Below are 21,507 nucleotides of genomic sequence, written 5' to 3' on the forward strand. Positions count from 1 at the left end.
CATTCGTCAGTCTTGCCATCCTGGGAATCAGTCTGATGAACCCTTGCTGGACCCCCTCAATAACAAGAATGTTCTTCTTCAGACTGGGAGATCAAAACTGCACAGCTCCAAAGCTCTGTATAACTGGAACAGTTCATTCCTACCCCTATATTCTAATCCTCTCATTATGAAGCCTAGCATGCCATTAGCTTTCCTCCCTGCCTGCTGCACTTGCATACCGACCTTCAACGACTGCTCCATCACGACACCCAAGTCTTGTTGCATCCCACCTTTTCCTAACTGCCACCATTCAGATAATAATCTGACTTCCTGTTTTTGCTACCAAAGTGGATAACCTCACATTTGACAAGTATTTGCCCACTTGAGCCAACCTGTCCATGTTACCCTGCAGGGTCTTCGCATCCTCCTCAAAGCACACACTGCCACCCAGCTTAATGTCATCTTCAAATTTGGAGATATTACATTTAATTCTTTCTTCCAAATCGTTAATGTATCTTCTGAACAGCTGAGATCCCAGCACTGAACCCTGCGACATCCCAATCATCACTGCCTGCCGTTCTGAAAAGGACCCGTCTATTCTATCTCTCTGCTTCCTATCTGCCAACCAGTTCTCTATCAATGTCCATGCATTACCTCCAATACCATGACCTTTAACTTTCCTTCCTAATCTCTTGTGTGGAACCTTGTCAAAAGTCTTTTGAAAGTCCAGATACACTATCTACTGATTCACCCTTGTCCACTCTACTGGTCATAGCCTCAAAAAATTCCAGAAGATTTGTCAAGCATGCTTTTCCCTTTAGTGAATCCAAGCTGATTAGGATTGATTCTGTCACTGCTTTCCAAATGCTCAGCTATTATATCTTTAATAAATGACTCCAGCATTTTCCCCATCACCAATGTCAGGCTAACAGGCCTATAATTCCCTATTTTCTCTCTCCCTTTATTAAAGACTGTGGTTACATTAGCTCAATCGTAACAATGCTGTCACCTTAAAAAGGTTATTTTCTCCTTGGTTTTTGTTTGAAGAGGGGTTGTAAGTGCAGAAGTGCTGAGGAGTCTCAAAAGTTTAACAATGGAAAGGGAGTGGCTGGTTCTCCCAGTTTGAGTTTTTCATAGTTTTTTTGCTGTAGCAGTCACAAGATGCACAAGTTCAAAAGTATTGCAAGCTTCAGTAAAGGATTCCTCTGACTTTCTCTGAAATCTCTCTCTGGATGTTATTCCCTTCTCCCTGTAAGAATCCGTGTTTGAATTTATATTTTTGCCAAGGGTGTGTTTATGCGATGTTACTATACTGGAACAGTTATAAGCATAGTTACTGTATCAGGTCAGTTAAATTTTCCAATAGTTAAGTTACTCTAAATTCCACTTTCTTTTCTTTGTGTTTCAACTGTAATATTTAAATAAATTCTGTTTTGCTTAAAACTGAGTGGTTTGATCAGTTGCATCATTACATCTGCCTTTAAAATAAGAAAAGGTTAGGGTTTGAGCTACTTCCTTAAAATATTTTGAGGAGGTCTGGCCTGCCCCATAACACAGTCCATCGGAACTCTATACCCGAAAATGTTACCTTCTCTCCTAGAGTCTCACACAACGCATCTAGTACCAGCTGGTGATGCCCAAACACCAGGAATTTCTCCCGGCCACTCTCCAGCAGATCCTTCACATATTCTCTGAAAAAAAAAAGAGGAAAATTAGTAAATTTAACCAGCAAAGAAGATTACAAGAAAAGCCGTGGGTGGGTGGGGGTCATGCTGACTTATGGAGGAACTGGGAAGTGAGGTAGGAAGTGAAGGAGAAACGGGTTTAGAATACAGGCCCTTACAAAGATAACTAGGCCTTGTGAGATGAGACAAAGTGGAAATGCAAAGGGAGGGAGATGCCATGGAGGAAAAGTTACGGACCGGAAAGGGGAGTTACAAAGTTATGAAACAGACTCCCTGGAAGGACAGATGATTACAGAACGGACTTGCAATTACAGTTTAAAGGAGATCACTATAGTAAATTAATACAGCAATTAAAGTGCGAAATTTAATTTGGAAATTTTGCCAAGAGCAAACTCTCAGAACTGCAAATAAAAGCAGGTAGAAGCATAGAAAATAGGTGCAGGAGTAGGCTGGAGTGTGGTTCTGGAAAAGCACAGCCGGTCAGGAGTATTCCATTCAGCCCTTGGATCCTGCACCACCATTCAATACGATCATGGCTGATCTTGCAATTTCAGTTACCCACTCCTGCTTTCTCTCCACACGCCTCGACCCCTTAGCTGCAAAGGCCACATCCAGCTCCCTCTTGAGGTATTTGGGACAGATGAGGTGAAGGAGAATTACAGATCAGCTAGGAAGGATTTAAAGAGAGTGTTAAGAAGACCAAAGAGAGGACACGAGCAGTCTTCAGCAAATAGAATAAAGGAGAATCCTAAAGCTTTCTATAGGTATGTGAGGAATAAAAGGATGATTAGGGTATGAATAGGGCCAGTCAAAGACAGAAGTGGGAAGTTGAGTGTGGACCCTGTAGAGATCGGAGAGGTGCTACATGAACATTTCTCATCGGTTTTCACTCAGGAAAAGGAGAATATTGTAGAGGAGAAGAATGAGGTACAAGATATTAGACTAGAAAGGATCAAGGTTAGTTACACACAGATGTTATCAATTCTAGAAGGAGTGAAAGTAGACAAGTCCCCAAGACTGGATGGGACTTATCCAAAGATTCTCTGGGAAGCTAGGGAGAAGATATCAGAGCCTTTGACTTTGATATTTGAGTCGTCATTGTCTGCAGGCTTAGTACCTGAGGACTGGAGGATAGCAAATGTTCAAGGGCAGTAGAGATGACCCAGGTAATTATAGACCAGTGAGCCTTACTTCAGTTGTACTAAGGTTTTGGAAAGGATCATGAGAGATAAGATTTATAATCATCTCGCAAGCAACAATTTGATTTCAGATAGTCAACATGGTTTCATCAAGGGCAGGTCGTGTCTCACAAACCTCACTGAGTTTTTTGAAAAGGTAACCAAGCAAGTAGATGAGGTTAGGGAAGTTGATGTGGTATACATGGACTTCAGTAAAGCCTTTGATAAAGTTCCACATGGTAGGCTGATGGAGAAAATGCAGAGGCATGGAATTGAGGGTAATTTAGCAGTTTGGATTAGAAACTGACTTTCTGAAAGAAAGCAGCGAGTGATGCTTGATGGAAAATATTCAGTCAGGAGTCCAATTACTAGTGGTGTGCCACACGGATCTGTTTTGGGACCCACTGCTGTCTGTCATTTTTATAAATGACTTAGACGCAGGCACAGATGGATGGATTAGTAAATTTGCAGACAACACTAAAGTCGGTGGAGTACTGGACAGTTTGGAAGAATGTTACAGGTTGCAGGGGGACTTGGATAAACTGCAGAATTGGACTGAGAGGTGGCAAATGGAGTTCAATGCAGCTAAATGTGAGGTGATGCACTTTGGGAAGAATAACAGGATGGCAGAGTACTGGGTCAATGGAAAGGATCTTGGTAGTGTGGATATGCAGAGGGATCTTGGTGTTCGTGTGCATAGATCCCTGAAAGTTGCCACCCAGGTAGATAGTGCTGTTAACAAGGCATAGAGTGTGTTAGGTTTCGTTGGTAGAGGGATTGACTTCCGGAACCGCAATATCATGCTGCAACTATGCAAAACGCTGGTGCGGTCACACTTGGAATATTGTATTCGGCTCTGGTCGCCCCATTACAGAAAGGATGTGGAAGCATTGGAAAAAGTGCAGAGGAGATTTACCCGGATGTTGCCTGGTCTGGAGGGAAGGTCTCATGAGGAAAGGCTGAGAGACTTGGGTCTGGGTGGGTTGCTCTGCGGAGGGTCAGTGTGGACTTGTTGGGCCGAAGGGCCTATTTCCACACTGTAAGTAATCTGACAGTTCACAGATCGGTGCAACATCGAGGGCTGAAGGGCCTGTTCTGTGCTGTATTGTTTTATGTTCTATTGAATATAGCTAACGAACTGACCCCACCATCTTTCTGTGGCAGTGTATTCCACAGGTTCACAACTCTGAGGGAAGAAACAACCTACAAATTGAATTGTTTGTCAAAGGGGTTATGGTCCATTGAGAATTCAGTCTTTCATGAAATTTAACATTCAAAAGAGGCTGCCTTTGAGTTATAAAGACACAGAAAATACCTCCAGCTACAATTAAATAAAAATAGTGTACACACAGATAGTTACAGTCATACAGCATGGAAACAGACCTTCCGGCCTAACTCATCCTTTCTGATCAAGTTTCCGAAACTAAACTAGTTCCACTTTCCTGCATTTAGCCTATATCCCTCTAAACCTTTCTTATTCAGGTACAAGCCCAAATATAGAACACAGAAAAGTACAGCACAGAGCAGGCCTTTAGGCCCACCATGTTGTGCCGAGGATTAATCCTAATGTAAAATAAATTAACTTAACCTACATACCTCTCAATTCACTGCTGACCATGTGCATGTCCAGCAGTCGCTTAAATGTCCCAAATGACTCTGCTTCCACCACCACCGCTGGCAACGCATTCCATGCATTCACAACTCTGCGTAAAGAACCTTCCTCTGACGTCCCCTCTTTACCTTTCTCCTAATATCTTAAAACTATGACTCCTCGTGCCAATTAATCCTGCCCAGAATAATCTCTGGCTATTGAATCTATCCACGCCTCTCATTACCTTGTATTCCTTGATCAGGTCACTATTTTCCTCCTTCTCTCCAGAGCAAAATGATCGAGCTTAGTCAACCTCTCTTCATAAGGCAAGCCCACCAGTCCAGGCAGCATCCTTTTTTGCACCCTCTCCAAAGCCTCTATATCTGTGGGGTGACCAGAACTGGACACAATATTCCAAGTGTGGTCTCACCAGGGACTTGTAGAGCTACAGCCAAACCTCACGGCTCTTAAACTCTATCACCCTGTTAATGAAAGCCAAAACACCATATGCTTTCTTAATAATCCTAGCCTCACAGTGGCAACTTTGAGGGATCTATGTACTTGCACACCCAGATCCCTCTGTTCCTCCACACTGCCGAGAATCCTGTCTTTAATTCTATATTCAGCATTTGAGTTCGACCTTCCAAAATGCAACACTTTGCATTTATCCAGGTTGAACTCCATCTGCCATTTCTCAGCCCAGCTCTGTAAGCTGTCTATGTTGCGCAGCATCCTGCAGTAGCCCTCTATACAATCACCGACACCTCCAGCCTTTGTGTCATCTGCAAATTTACTAACCCACCCCTCAACCTCCTCATCCAAGTCATTCATAAAAACTACAAAGAGCAGAGGCCCAACAACAGATCACTGCGAGACCCCACTCAACACTGGCCTCCAGGCAGAATACTTTCCATCTACAACCACTCTCTGCCTTCTGTCAGCCAGCCAATTCTGAATCCAAATAGCCAAATCTCCCTGTATCCCATACCTCCTGACTTTATGAATGAGCCTACCATGGGAAACAATAGACAATAGGTGCAGGAGTAGGCCATTCTGCCCTTCGAGCCTGCACCACCATTCATTATGATCATACCTGATCATCCTCAATCAGTGTCCTGTTCCTTCCTGATCTCCATAACCCTGATTCCACTATCCTTGAGAGCTCTATCCAACTCTTTCTTAAACGAATCCAGACTCTGGGCCTCCACTGCCTTCTGGGGCAGAGCACCCCACACACCCACCACTCTCTGGGTGAAGAAGTTTCTCCTCATCTCTGTCCTAAATGGTCTACCCCGTATTTTTAAGCTGTATCCTCTGGTTCAGCACTCACCCATCAGCGGAAACATGTTTCCTGCTGCCAGAGTGTGCAATCCTTTCATAATCTTATATGTCTCAATCAGATCACCTTTCAGTCTTCTAAACTCAAGGGTATACAAGCCCAGTCGCACCAGTCTTTCAGCGTAAGGTAATCCCGCCATTCCAGGAATTGACCTCGTGAACCTACGATGCACTCCCTCAATAGCCAGAATTTCTTTCCTCAAATTTGGAGACCAGAAATGCACACAATATTCCAGATGCGGCTTCACCAGGGCCCTGTACAGCTGCAGAAGAACCTCTTTGCTTCTATACTCAATCCCTCTTGTTATGAAGGCCAGCATGCTATTAGCTTTCTTCACTACCTGTTGTACCTGCATGCTTGCCTTCATTGACTGGTATACAATAACACCCAGATCTCTTTGTACTGCCCCTTTACCTAACTTGACTCCATTTAGGTAGTAATCTGCCTTCCTGTTCTTGCCAAAGTGGATAACTACACACTTATCCACATTAACTGGCATCTGCCATGCATCTGTCCACTCACCTAACCTGTCCAGGTCACCCTGTAATCTCCTAACATCCTCCTCACATTTCACCCTGCCACCCAGCTTTGTATCATCAGCAAATTTGCTGATGTTACTATTAATACCATCTTCTATATCATTAACATAAATTGTAAAAAGCTGCGGTCCCAGCACTGATCCCTGCGGTACCCCACTGGTCACCGCCTGCCATTCCGAAAGGGAGCCGTTTATCACTACTCTTCGTTTCCTGTCAGCCAACCAATTTTCAATCCAAGTCAATACTTTGCCCCCAATACCATGCACCCTAATGTTGCTCACTAACCTCCTATGTGGGACTTTATCAAAGGCTTTCTGAAAGTCCAGGTACACTACATCCACTGGATCTCCCTTGTCCATCTTCAGAGTTACATCCTCAAAAGATTCCAGAAGATTAGTCAAGCATGATTTCCTCTTCATAAATCCATGCTGACTCTGACCTATCCTGTTACTGCTAACCTTACCAAATGCCTTGCTGAAGTCCATATACACCACATCCACTGCTCGACCGTCGTCGACCTGTCTTGACACTTCCTCAAAGAACTCAATAAGATTTGTGAGGCATGACCTGCTCCTCACAAAGCCATGCTGACTGCCTTTAATCACACTATCCTTTGCCAAATAGTCATAAATCCTATCCCTCAGAATTCTTTCTAAAACTTTGCTGACCACAGACGTAAGATGCAAGAGAAACAACATTCACTTCCTTCCAATCCTCTGGTACGACTCCTGTGGAGAGTGAGGAGGCAAATATCCTCACCAGCGGCTTAGCAACCTCTTCTCGCTTTTCGGAGCAGCCTAGGATACATCTGGGCTGGCCCTGAGGACTTATCAATCTTAATGTTTTCCAAAATTTCTAGCACATCATCTTCATCAATCTTAATCTGGTCAGGACTGTATCCCAGCTCCTCTAAGTTTTCATTTACAACAAGTTCCCTTTCCTTGGTGAAAACTGAAGCAAAAAACTCATTTAGGGCTTCCTTTATCTGCTCAGTCTCCATACACAAGTTCCCTCCGCTGATCGGCCCTACCTTCTCCCTGATTATTTTCTTATTCCTCACGTATGAGTAAAATGTCATAACTGTACCTGCATCCTCCACTTCCTCTAGCAGTTCATTCCACATACAAATCACCCTGTGTGAAAAAGCTGCCGCTCTAGGTCATAGAGTCTTTTTTAAATCTTTCTCATCTCACCTTAAAATATGCCCTGTAGGTGTGAACTCTCCTACCTATGGAAACGACCTTTGCTATTCACCTTATGTATGCCCCTCAAATTTTAAAAACCTCTATAAGGTCATCCGTCAACCTCCAATGCTCCAGTGAAATCCATGCCTATAAGCCTTGAAGTCCAGATAAAAGAAGTTGTCTCTCAAAGAAAGTTTGATACAAAGACAACTTATTTTCTGAGGAAGCTATACTGGTCTGACAGTACAATCCTCTTCACATATTTGTTTGCATATCCAATCTTTTTCCCTAAGATAGATTGTAGACAGCGTTTAAATTTACAGGTGAGTTGTATGCTATAAATACATATATTTAGCACATCCTTTATGATATAGTACCATTTAAATACAGTAATCCAGAATTGATTCTTAAAATAAATATTCACAAGTATTGAAAGGATTGTAGTCAAATGTGCAATTCTTCAAGAATCAGAGATACAGGGAGATTTAGCTATCTGGATCCAGAATTGGCTGGCTGACAGAAGACAGAGAGTGGTTGCAGATGGAAAGTATTCTGCCTGGAGGACAGTGTTGAGTGGGGTCTCGCAGGGGTCTGTTCTTGGACCTCTGCTCTTTGTAGTTTTTATAAATGACTTGGATGAGGAGGTTGAGGGGTGGGTTAGTAAATTTGCAGATGACACAAAGGTTGGAGGTATCGTCGATAGTATTGAGGGCTACTGCAGGCTGCTGCGCGACATAGGCAGGATGCAGAGCTGGGCTGAGAAATGGCAGATGAAGTTCAACCTGGATAAATGCGAAGTGTTGCATTTTGGAAGGTCAAACTTGAATGCTGAATATAGGATTAAAGACAGGATTCTTGGCAGTGTGGAGGAGCAGAGGGATCTAGGTGTGTAAGTACATAGATCCCTCAAATTTGCCACCCGATAGGGTTGTTAAGAAAGCATATGGTGTTTTGGCTTTCATCAACAGGGGGATAGAGTTTAAGAGCCGCGAGGTTTGGCTGCAGCTCTACAAGTCCCTGGTGAGACCACACTTGGAATACTGTGTCCAGTTCTGGTCGCCCTACAATTGGAAAGATACAGAGGCTTTGGAGAGGTTGCAAAGAAGGTTTACCAGGATGCTGCCTGGACTGGAGGGCTTGCCTTATGAAGAAAGGTTGAATAGACTTGGACTTTTCTCTCTGGAGAGAAGGAGGAAGAGAGGAAACCTGATTGAGGTGTACAAAATAATGAGAGGAATAGAGTCAATAGCCAGAGACTTTTCCCCAGGGCAGGATTGACTGGTACGAGAAGTCATAGTTTGAAGATATTAGGAGAAAGACATAAAGGAGACGTCAGAGGTAGGTTTTTTCCGCAGAGTTGTGAATGCATGGAATGCGTTACCAGCGCTGGTGGTGAAAGCAGAGTCATTAGGGACATTTAAGCGACTGCTGGACATGCACATGGATAGCAGTGAGTTGAGGGGTGCTTAGGTTGTTACTATATTTTACATTAGGATTACATCTCGGCACAACATCGTGGGCCAAAGGGCTTGTTCTGTGCTGTACTTTTCTAATCAAAAAACAGATAACAATAGAAAATTGGTAAATGTTCAGGAAACAGTGAGTGGGAATAAGGGGTTGTTTTTCAGGTTGGCAATCCATGATCAGTGGGTTCCACAGGGATTAGTGCTGGAACCACAACTGTTTACAATTTATTGTTAATGACTTGGGGAGAAATGTACTGCAGCCAAATTTGTAGAGGACACAAAAATAGATGGAATGTCAAGTCGCAAAAGGGATACAAACAGTTTAGAGAAAAATAATGATAGATTAAATAAATGGTCAAAAAGTTAGGAAATGGATTGTATGGTGTGAAAATGTGATGTTGTTCATTTCGGAAGAGCAAAAAAGAACAAAGCAAGATTTAAATTGAGAAAAACTGCGTAAGTTGCAACACAAAGGGAATTGGGGATCTTCTGCGTGAAACACAGAAAGCAAACAAACAGGTGTAGCATGTAGTCATATAATATAAAATGGTACAGCATAAGAACAGGCCTTTTGGCCCAAGTCTGCACCAACCATGTTGCCATTCTAAATTAATCCCACCAGCAGATGGCCCATATCTCTCTATTCCCTGCATGTTCACATGTCTGTCTATACGCTTCTTAAACATTATTGTATCTGCTCGGACTATTTCCCCTAGCAGCACGTTCCAGACACTTACTATCCTCTGTGTAAATAAAAATCTGCCTCACTTATCTCCTTTAAAACTTTCCCTGTCTCATCTTAAAACTATGCCCTCGAGACATTTCCACCTCGAGTTAAAGACTCCCAACTATCTATCTTATCCATGCCTCTCAGAGTTTTATATATTTCTATAAAAGCAAATTACCGCGGATGCTGGAATCTGAAACCAAAAGATAAAATGCTGGAAAATCTCAGTAGGTCTGGCAGCATCTGTAATGAGAGAAAAGAGCTGACGTTTCGAGTCTAACTGACCCTTTGTCAAAGCTCTGACAGAGGGTCAAAGGGTCAGTCAGACTCGAAACGTCAGCTCTTTTCTCTCCTTTCAGATGCTGCCAGACCTGCTGAGATTTTCCAGCATTTTCTCTTTTGGTTTTATATATCTCTATCAGCTTGCCTCTCAGCCTCCGACCCTCTCACAAAAATATCTAAGTTTGTCCAATCTCTCCTCACACTAATACACTCCAATGCAGGCAACATCCTGATAAACCTCTTTGCCTTGCTCTCCAAAGTCTCCACATCCTTCCTATCGTGTGGTGACCAGAACTGCACACAATAGTCCAAATGTAGGCTGACTAAAACTTTATACAGCTGCAACATTATTTGCCAACTTTTATCTTCTTTATCACCTTACCCACTTGTGTTGTCACTTTCAGGTAGCTACAGACTAATTCTCCAAAAATCACTCTGCATATTAACACTTCCAAAGACCCTGCTGAGTACTTTCCATGCTTTACTGTGGACTTTCTTCTTGTATTAGACCTCCCAAAAAGCATCACATCCCACCTATCCAGATTAAACTCCAGCTGCCATTTCTCCACACAACTTTCCAACTGGTCTCTATCCCACTGTACCCTTTGACAACCTTCCTCACTATCCAAACTTCTACCAATTTTCGTGTTGTCTGCAAACATACTCATCAGATTTCCTATATTTTCATCCAATTCACGTATATTACATTCAACTGAGATCCCAGTAGAACACCACTGGTCACAGACCCCCCCCAGTCAGAAAAACACCCCTCTACAACTGCCTTCAGTCTTCTAATGAACAAGCCAACATTGTATCCAACTCACCAAGAATCACATGTGACTTACCTTTTCTGGACCAATCTAGCTGGTCAGACCTTGTCAAGTGCTTTAGTAAGGTTTACGAAGACTACATCCACTGTCCAACCTTCATCACTTCCTCAAAAAACTCAAATTTGTGAGACAAGACCTCCTCTGTACAAATCCATGCTGACTATCCTTAAGTCCATTATTTTTCAAATGCAAGGAAATCTTATCCCTAAGGATTTTATAGAGCAGTATGTAAATAGTCCAACTCAGGAAGGGGCCACACAAGATCTGGTGTTCAGGAATGAGTCCAGCCAGGTGGTTGAAGTTTCAGTAGGGGATTACTTTGGGAATAGTGATCACAATTCCCTAAGTTTTAGAATACTCATGGACAAAGACTAGAGTGGTCCAAAAGGAAGAGTGCTAAACTGGGGGGGAAGGCCAACTAGAGCAAAATTCAGCAGGAGCTGGGGAATGTGGATTGGGAACAGCTGTTTGAGGGTAAATCCACATTTGATATATGAGAGGCTTTTAAAGAGAGAGGTTGCAAGACAGACATGTCCCTGTGAAAATGAGGGATAGAAATGGCAAGATTAGGAATCATGAATGACAGGTGAAATTGTGAGACTAGCTAAGAGGAAAAAAAAAGTATATATAAGACCTAGGTGACTGAAGGCAGACAAAGCTTTGGAAAAATATTGAGGAAGTAGGACCAATCTAAAACAAGGAATTTAGGAAGTTAAAAGGGGACATGAAATATCTTCAGCAAACAGGGTTAAGGAAAATCCCAAAGCCTTTTATTTGTATGCAAGGACCAGAAGGGTAACGAGAGAAAAAAGGTTGGCCTACTCAAGGACAAAGGAGAAATGTTATGCGTGGAGTCAGAGAAAATGGGTGAGATTCTTAATGAGTACTTTGCGATGGTATTCACCAAAGAGAGGGACATGATGGATGTTGAGGTTAGGGATAGATGTTTGATTACTCTAGTTTTTAGATCAGAGTGGTGCTGGAAAAGCACAGCAGGTTAGGCAGCATCAGAGGAGCAGGAAAATCGACGTTTCATCAGGATTACTCTAGGACAAGTCGGCATAAGGAGGGATGAAGTGTTGGATACTCTAACAGGCATTAAGGTGGACAAGTCCCCAGGTCCGACGGGATCTATCCCAGGTTACTGAGGGAAGCGAGAGAGTAAATAGCTGAGGCCTTAACAGATATCTTTGCAGTATTCTTAAACACGGGAGAGATCCTGGAGAACTGGAAAATTACTAATGTTGTCCCCTTGTTTAAGGAGGGTAGCAGAGATAATCCAGGTAATTATATACTGGTGATCCTGAAGTCAGTGGTAGGGAAGCTGCTGGAGAAGATACATTCGGAAGAAAATGAGCTTATCAGTGAAAGGCAGCATGTTTTTATGCAGGGAGGGTCATGTCTTACCAACTTAATAAAACTCTGAGAAAGTGACAAAGTTGATTGATGAAGGAAGGACTGTAAATGTCATATACATGGATTTCAGTAAGGCATTTGATAAGGTTCCCTATGGTAGGCTGATGGAGAAAGTGAAGCCACATGGAGTCCAGCATGTACTAGCTAGATGAATAGAGAACTAGCTGGGCAACACGAGACAGAGTAGTACTGGAAGAGAATTTCTTAAAATGGAGAACTGTGACCAGTGGTGTCCCACAGAGATCCGTGCTGGGACCACTGTTGTTTGTGATGTACATAAATGATCTGCAGGAAGGTACGGGTGGTCTGATTAGCAAGTGTGCAGATGATGCTAAGATTGATGGAGTAGCAGATAGTGAAGGGGACTGTCAGAGAATACAGCAGAATATAGATAAATTGGAGAATTGGGCAGAAATGGCAAATGGAGTTCAATCCGGGCAAACACAATAAGATGCGTTTTGGAAGATTCAATTCAAGAGCTAACTATACAGTAAATGGAAAGGTCCTGGGGAAAATTAATGTACATTTTGAATACTGCATACAGTTCTGGTCACATTACTAGAAGGATGTGGATGCTTTGGACAGAGTGCAGAGGAGGTTCACCAGGATGTTGCCTGGCATGGTGGGCGCTAACTATGAAGAGAGGTTGAGTAGATTAGGATTATTTTCATTAGAAAGATGGAAGCTGAGGGGCAGACCTGATTGAGGTCTACAAATTCATGAGAGGTACAGATAGGGTGGATAGCAAGAAGTTTTTTCCCCCCCCAGAGTGTGGGACTCAATTACTACGGGTCACAAGTTCAAGGTGAGAGGGGAGAAGTTTAAGGGAAATATGCGTGGAAAGAACTTTAGGCAGAGGATGATGGGTACCTGGAAAATGTTGCCTCGTGTAGAGGCGGGCACAATAGCATCATTTAACATGTATCTAGAGACTGGGTAGCGAGCAGAGGGAGTCAGATCCTTGGAAAATAGAGCTGAAAATGTGTTGCTGGAAAAGCGCAGCAGGTCAGGCAGCATCTAAGGAGCAGGAGAATCGATGTTTCGGGCATGAGCCCTTCTTCAGGGCTCATGCCCGAAACGTCGATTCTCCTGCTCCTTGGATGCTGCCTGACCTGCTGCGCTTTTCCAGCAACACATTTTCAGCTCTCATCTCCAGCATCTGCAGTCCTCACTTTCTCCTTGGAAAATAGAGAACAGGTTTAGGTAGAGGATCTGGATGGGCACAGGTTTGGAAAGCCAAACGGCCTGTTCCTGTGCTGTAATGTTCTTTGTTCTTTATTCAAGAATCTACTCCAATAATTTTCATTCTGCTGATTTTAAGTTTACGGGGCTATAAATTCCCGGATTATCCTTGTTGCCCTTCTTAAACAAAGGAAAACCATTGATGATTCTCCAGTCCTCTGAACCTCAAAGTGTCTAAAAATGATACAAGATTCCAGTATCCTCTTTGCCTCCCTCAGTATTCTGGGATAGATTCCTTCAGGCCCTGGGGACCTATTTACCTTAACATTTGTCAAGACTTCAACACCTGTTTCTAAATATCAACATACCTAGAAATATCATCATACTCCTCCACAATCATGCCATCATCCATGTTCTTCTCCTTGGTGAAAACCAATGCAAAGTACTCATTAAGGACCTCACCCACTTTCACTGGCTCGATATATAAATTCCTTCCTTTGTTCTGGAGTTGGATCCACCTTTGCCCTAACTACCCTCTTGCTCCTAATATATGTATAAAATGCATTGGAATTCTACTTAACCCTTCTTGATAAGTTCTCTTTGAGCCCTCCTAATCACTTGTTTCAGTTATTTCCTGCTTTCTTTATATTTCTCAAGGGCCCTGTCTGATCTTACTTTCCTAAACTTTGCATATGTTTCCTGTTGTGGTTCTGTTCGCCGAGCTGGGAATTTGTCTTGCAAACGTTTTGTCCCCTGTCTAGGTGACATCCTCAGTGCTTGGGAGCCTCCTGTGAAGCGCTTCTGTGCTGTTTCCTCCGGCATTTATAGTGGCCTGTCTCTGCCGCTTCCGGTTGTCAGTTCCAGCTGTCCGCTGTAGTGGCCGGTATATTGGGTCCAGGTCGATGTGTTTGTTGATAGAGTCTGTGGATGAGTGCCATGCCTCTAGGAATTCCCTGGCTGTTCTCTGTTTGGCTTGCCCTATAATGGTAGTGTTGTCACAGTCGAATTCATGTTGCTTGTCATCTGTGTGTGTGGCTACTAAGGATAGCTGGTCGTGTCGTTTCGTGGCTAGTTGGTGTTCATGGATACGGATCGTTAGCTGTCTTCCTGTTTGTCCTATGTAGTGTTTTGTGCAGTCCTTGCATGGGATTTTGTACACTACATTGGTTTTGCTCATGTTGGGTATCGGGTCCTTTGTTCTGGTGAGTTGTTGTCTGAGAGTGGCTGTTGGTTTGTGTGCTGTTATGAGTCCTAGTGGTCGCAGTAGTCTAGCTGTCAGTTCGGAAATGCTCCTGATGTATGGTAGTGTGGCTAGTCCTTTGGGTTGCGGCATGTCCTCGTTCCGTTGTCTTTCCCTTAGGCATCTGTTGATGAAATTGCGAGGGTATCCGTTTTTGGCGAAAACCTTGTATAGGTGTTCCTCTTCCTCTTTTTGCAGTTCTGGTGTGGCCCTTTTGACTAGTGTCTTGATGCAACTTTGTTTGTGTGTGTTGGGGTGGTTGCTTTCATAGTTTAGGACTTGGTCTGTATGTGTGGATTTCCTGTAAACCTTTGTGGTGAATTCTCCGTTCGGTGTTCTCTGTACCATCACGTCTAGGAATGGGAGTTGGTTGTCCTTTTCTTCCTCTCTAGTGAATCGGATTCCTGTGAGTGTGGCGTTGATGATCTGGTGTGTGTTCTCTATTTCTGTGTTTTTAATTACTACAAAGGTGTCATCCCAAACTCTGGGTCAGACATGTGGTTGAATTTGCGGTAAGACTGTTTGTTCTGACTTTTGCATTCCTGCTTCTGCTATGAGTCCAGAGATCGGTGAGCCCATGGGTGTTCCGTTGATTTGTTCGTATATCTGGTTGTTGAATGTGAAGTGTGTTATGAGGCACAAGTCCAGTAGTTTGAGTATGCCGTCTTTGTTGATAGGTTCAACGTTCAACGTTCTGCTGGTAGTATGATTATGTTCTTATCGTTTCTTAGTGATTTTAGTGCTTCCCTCTCCTTGGTGTTGAGGTTATGTGTTTGTCTTTTTCTTGTTATCAGCGATACGATACTTTGTCTCACTGTTTGTTGTGTCTCTTCTGTCAGTTCATTGTTCCTGAGTGTGCATTCTAGTGCTGCTAGGAAGTCTGCTGTCTTGGCGTCCCTGTGGTTGTAGTTGAGCCCCTTGGTCAGTATTGTTCTTTCCGTGTCTGTGAGCTGTCTGTGGGAGAGGTTTTTAACCCAGGTGTGTGTTGTGGTGTCCTCTTCATTGTGTGTTAGTTTGGCCATTTTTTTCTTTTAGTGCCGTTTTTTTGGGTGTGTTGTCCTGTTCTGTTCTATGGTCCGGGTCCATTCCTGATTGGTGGTTTTTGAAATTAACGATTTTTGGCGTGCAATTTCTTGTCTGTATTTGTGTAGTCTGTTGTGAGCGTCTATAATCATTACCTGGATCATCCTGAATCCGTTCTGTCTGGCTGTGTCCCTGACTTGTGGACTGTTGACTGGTGGTCTGTATCTGACACATGGTGGAAGGATTCGATTCTTTCGGCATTCATGCAGGAACCGGAGTTGTTCGTATGTGGCGCTTAGGCGGTTGGCACAGGATTCCCATTTCCTGGCTTGTCTTAGCGTCTCTCGCACGTAGGTGTTCAAAGTTTGGGAGAAGATTTGTAGCTCGGGTGCTCGTTGTTGTGGTTCTGTTCGCCGAGCTGGGAATTTGTCTTGCAAACATTTCGTCCCCTGTCTAGTCGCAAATTCAACCCAAACTCTGGGTCAGATATGTGGATAACACCTTTGTAATAATTAAAAACACAGAAATAGAGAACACACACCAGATCATCAACGCCACACTCACAGGAATCCGATTCACTAGAGAGGAAGAAAAGGACAACCAACTCCCATTCCTAGACGTGATGGTACAGAGAACACCGAACGGAGAATTCACCACAAAGGTTTACAGGAAAGCCACACACACAGACCAAGTCCTAAACTATGAAAGCAACCACCCCAACACACACAAACGAAGTTGCATCAAGACACTATTCAAAAGGGCCACAACACACTGCAGCACACCAGAACTGCAAAAAGAGGAAGAGGAACACCTATACAAATTATTCGCCAAAAACGGATACCCTCGCAATTTCATCAACAGATGCCTAAGGGAAAGACAACGGAACGAGGACATGCCGCAACCCAAAGGACTAGCCACACTACCATACATCAGGAGCATTTCTGAACTGACAGCCAGATTACTGCGACCACTAGGACTCATAACAGCACACAAACCAACAGCCACTCTCAGACAACAACTCACCAGAACAAAGGACCCGATACCCAACATGAGCAAAACCAATGTAGTGTACAAAATCCCATGCAAGGACTGCACAAAACACTACATAGGACAAACAGGAAGACAGCTAACGATCCGTATCCATGAACACCAACTAGCCACGAAACGACACGACCAGCTATCCTTAGTAGCCACACACACAGATGACAAGCAACATGAATTCGACTGGGACAACACTACCATTACAGGGCAAGCCAAACAGAGAACAGCCAGGGAATTCCTAGAGGCATGGCACTCATCCACAGACTCTATCAACAAACACATCGACCTGGACCCAATATACCGGCCACTACAGCGGACAGCTGGAACTGACAACCGGAAGCGGCAGAGACAGGCCACTATAAATGCCGGAGGAAACAGCACAGAAGCGCTTCACAGGAGTCTCCCAAGCACTGAGGATGTCACCTAGACAGGGGACGAAACGTTTGCAAGACAAATTCCCAGCTCGGCGAACAGAACCACAAAAACGAGCACCCGAGCTACAAATCTTCTCCCAAACTTTGCATATGCTTTCTTTTGCTATTTGACGAAAAACTTTCAATATCTCTCATTATCCAGCATTTCCAAATCTTAAAATCCTCATCTATCATCTTCACAGCAACATGCTCATCCTCAACTCTTTAAAAAAACTGCCCTTTAAAAGACTCCGACATTTTATTCAATCGTGGGTTGTGGGCATTACTGGCTGGCCTGCACTTCTTGCTTGCTCCTAGTTGCCCTCGAGAAGGTGGTGGTAAGCTGCCTTCTTGAACAGCTGCAGTCCATCCGGATATGGATTTATATTCAAACAGCTGTCCCAATCTAATTTCTACACTTCACAGAACATAGAACATTACAGCACAGTACAGGTCCTTCAGCACTTGATGTTGCGCCAAAGGATGTGGACGCTTTGGAGAGGGTGCAGAGAAGGTTTACGAGGATGTTGTCTGGTATGGAAGGTGCTAGCTATGAAGGGAGGTTGAGTAGGTTAGGTTTGTATTCATTAGAAAAAAGGAGATTGAGGGGGGACCTGATTGAGGTTTATAAAATCATGAAGGGTATAGACAGGGTGAATAGAGACAAGCTTTTTCCCAGGATGAAGGATTCCATAACAAGAGATCACGCTTTCAAGGTAAGAGGTGGAAAGTTTAAGGGGGATACACGTGGCAAGTACTTCACACAAAGGGCGGTGGGCATTTGGAATGCGTTGCCAGCAGTGGTGGTAGAGGCAGGCACGGTAGATTCATTTAAGATGTGTCCGGACAGATTATGAGTAGGTGGGGAGCAGAGGGATACAGATGCTTAGAAATTGGGCGACAGGTTTAGACAGTAGATTTAGATCGGCTCAGGCTTGGAGGGCCAAAGGGCCTGTTCCTGGGCTGGAAATTTTCTTTGTTCTATCTACCACCCCTCAATTTAAAGCTATGTCCCCTTGTGCTATCCATCACCATCTGAGGAAAAAGGCTCTCACTGTCCACATCTGATTATCTTACATGTCTCAATTAAGTCACCTCTCAACCTTCTTCTCTCTCTAATGAAAACAGCCTCAAGTCCCTCAGCCTTTCCCCCATTACCAGGTAACATCCCAGTAAATTTCCTCTGAACCCTCTGCAAACCTTCCACATCCTTTCTATAATGCAGTGACCAGAATTGTACGCAATAGTCCAAGTGTGACTGTACCAGAGTTTTGTACAGCTGCAGCATGACCTCATGGCTCTGAAACTCAATCCCTCTACCAATAAAAGCTAATACACCGTATGCTTTCTTAACAACCCTATCAACTTGGGTGGCAACTTTCAGGGATCTATGTACATGGACACAGATCTCTCTGCTCATCTACACTGCCAAGAATCTTACCATTAGCCCAGTACTCTCTATTCCTGTTACTACTTCCAAAGTGAAACACCTCACACTTTTCCACATTAAACTCCAGTTGCCATTTCTCAGCCCAGCTCTGCAGCTTTTCTATGTCCCTCTGTAACCGGAAACATCCTTCGGACTATCCACAACTCCACCGAAATTAGTATCATCCATAAATTTACTAACCCATCCTTCTACGCCCTCATCCAGGTCATTTTTAAAAATGACAAACAGCAGCGACCCCAAAACAGATCCTTGTGGTACACCACTAGTAACCGAACTCCAGGATGAACATTTCCCCCATTAACCACCACCCTCTGTCTTCTTTCAGCTTGCCAAATTCTGATCCAAACCGCTAAATCAACCGCAATCCCATGCCTCCATGTTTCTGCCTAATCCTGTAATTAGTCTTTCCAATTTCACCCAAGGACTAATCTTATCCTTATCCAGAAGCATCTTAAAACTTATGGAATTATGATAAAAGACTCTATGACTCTAATTCACAAAATGCACCCCCATTCCCTCAATACGACCACTACCAAAACTTTGATTACTTATTCTCCAATCCATGGTCTCATCCACCCCTTCTCTGGTTGGACTGTGTCATACTATTTCAAGAAACATGCCAGGATGCACCTACCAAATTATGCCCCATCTAAGGCCCTGGTGAAAGGGAATCCCAGTCAACATCGGTGAAGTTAAAATCACCCATGATATCCCTGTTGTTTTTACATCTTTTCAAGATCTTCCTTTTGTCTCCCACAGGCTCTTGGGTGGCCTATACTGTAGCCCCAGAGTGACTACGCTTTTCTTATTCCAGAGTTCTATCCATATGGTCTTGCTGGATGAGCCCAAGGTGTCTCTCTCTTTGTCACAGCACTTCTTCTGAATCTGTAATGCAATACACCTATCTCATTTACATCCTTCTCCATCTTACCTGAAACATCTAAACCTTAGAACGTTTATCTGTCAGTCCTGCCATTCTCTCACTCAAGTTTCTATAATTCCGACAATGTTCTAATCCAAGCTCTCATCTCCCTTATCTGTTATACTCTTTGCAATAAAAAAGATAGACTTCAGACTGCCAGTCCCACCATGGTCATTAACCTGGCCCTGCCTGTTCTACCAGTCAGACTTGCTTGATTGAATCACGACCTTCTCCTCAAATGATTATATATGCTATCCTACAACTTTGATTCCCACCATGTTCCCAGCCGAAACCCAAGAGCATCACCTCGCTGCCCCCCACCATCTCCACCATTTTATACATTCCAGAGTGGCACTGACAATGTAAAGATAAGAGAGCCATTAACAATGGGATCACTCCTGGGCAAACTGTTATTAAGGACAGACCTTTGTGGAGGGTAGGCTGATGATGAGACAAACACCACTTTACTCACACAATTGATCGGACTTTGGCCTCTGCTGTACGATTGTAGAAGAGCAGCAAAGCTTCCTTTTTCTCTCGTTTCTGTTATAACGAAATAAGGCAAGTTGGAGCAAAGATTAAAATCTGAATGCTTTTAAATGACAAATCCTTTCAAGTTTTAACAAATGTCAGGGGTTTTCAATGGGTAGGTTTCATTGAGCTGGAATGCTAGCTGATACTCTTCTGCCCAGTAGTACGCAAGGCCACACTTACTCCCAATGTCCATCCACCATGGCTCCAGCTCAGGGTGGGAGCTGGAGAATTGGGGTGTTAGCCAGGAAAGGCAGTGGTGTAACCCATGTGCACTGTATTAATGACACTTGTCCCTTCACAAGTCAATGAAACATAGAAAATAGGAGCAGGAATATTTCAATGAGATTATCTCTCATTCTTCTAAACTTCAGTGAGTGGAGTCCCAAAGTGTTTGCTTATAAGACAATCCTTCGATATGGAGAAAGTGAGGACTGCAGATGCTGGAGATCAGAGCTAAAAAATGTGTTGCTGGAAAAGCACAGCAGGTCAGGCAGCATCCAACGAGCAGGAGAATCAACGTTTTGGGCATAAGCCCTTCTTCAGAAAGGAGGGCTTTCCTGAAGAAGGGCTTATGCCCGAAACGTCGATTCTCCTGCTCCTTGGATGCTGCCTGACCTGCTGTGTTTTTCCAGCACCACACTCTCGACTATTTATTGTCCTGCCTTCCCACTTTAGTTTAGCCAACTTGTTCTTTGCGTTTGCACTATTTCCCTTTTTCGAATATAATATGCTTGGGATCGGGGAGTCCAGAACTAGAGGGCATAGGTTTAGGGTGAGAGGGGAAAGATATAAAAGAGACCTAAGGGGCAACTTTTTCACGCAGAGAGTGGTATGTGTATGGAATGAGCTGCCAGAGGATGTGGTGGAGGCTGGTACAATTGCAACATTTAAGAGGAATTTGGATGGGTATAGGAATAGAAAGGGTTTGGAGGGATATGGGCCGGGTGCTGGCAGGTGGGACTAGATTGGGTTAGGATATCTGGTCGGCGTGGACAGGTTGGACCGAAGGGTCTGTTTCCATGCTGTACATCTCTGTGACTCTATGACCTCACTTTCAAGCAAAATGTAAAATTCATGTTTTGTCCATTCATCCTGAAAGCTTCTGGATATAGGTTTGCTAGCTGAGCTGGAAGGTTCATTTCCAGATGTTTCGTCACCCTACTTGGTAACATCTTCAGTGGGCCTCCAGGAGAAGCACTGCTGATAATTCCTGCTTTCTATTTATATGTTTGGGTTTCTTTGGGTTGGTGATGTCATTTCCTGTTATTTTTCTCAGGGGGTGGTAGATGGGGTCTAACTCGATGTGTTTGTTCACAGAGTTCTAGTTGGAATGCCATGCTTCTAGGAATTCTCATGTCTCTCTCTGTTTGGCTTGTGCTGTCCCAGTTGAAGTGGTGTCCTTACATAGAGATGAGGAAGGAACTCCATCAACAAACACATCAACTTGGACCCCATCTACCACCCTCTGAGAAAAAGAACAGGAAAT

General features: G+C 43.7%; 1 protein-coding gene across 3 annotated transcripts in view; it reads right to left on the bottom strand.

Annotated features, from left to right (window-relative positions):
* The window catches only part of smarcal1 (SWI/SNF related, matrix associated, actin dependent regulator of chromatin, subfamily a-like 1), a 164,880-nt gene that overhangs the window by 61,949 nt on the left and 81,424 nt on the right, over positions 1-21,507 (bottom strand). For all 3 annotated transcript variants that reach the window (XM_072580072.1, XM_072580073.1, XM_072580071.1), the window contains 2 exons: positions 19,960-20,030; positions 1,568-1,670 (listed from right to left, as the gene is read on the bottom strand). In XM_072580072.1, the coding sequence (XP_072436173.1) occupies positions 1,568-1,670; positions 19,960-20,030 (174 nt within the window). The remainder of the gene's footprint in view (positions 1-1,567; positions 1,671-19,959; positions 20,031-21,507) is intronic.

This window comes from Chiloscyllium punctatum, chromosome 10 (genome assembly GCF_047496795.1).
Source record: "Chiloscyllium punctatum isolate Juve2018m chromosome 10, sChiPun1.3, whole genome shotgun sequence".
NCBI classification, from domain to species: domain Eukaryota; kingdom Metazoa; phylum Chordata; class Chondrichthyes; order Orectolobiformes; family Hemiscylliidae; genus Chiloscyllium; species Chiloscyllium punctatum.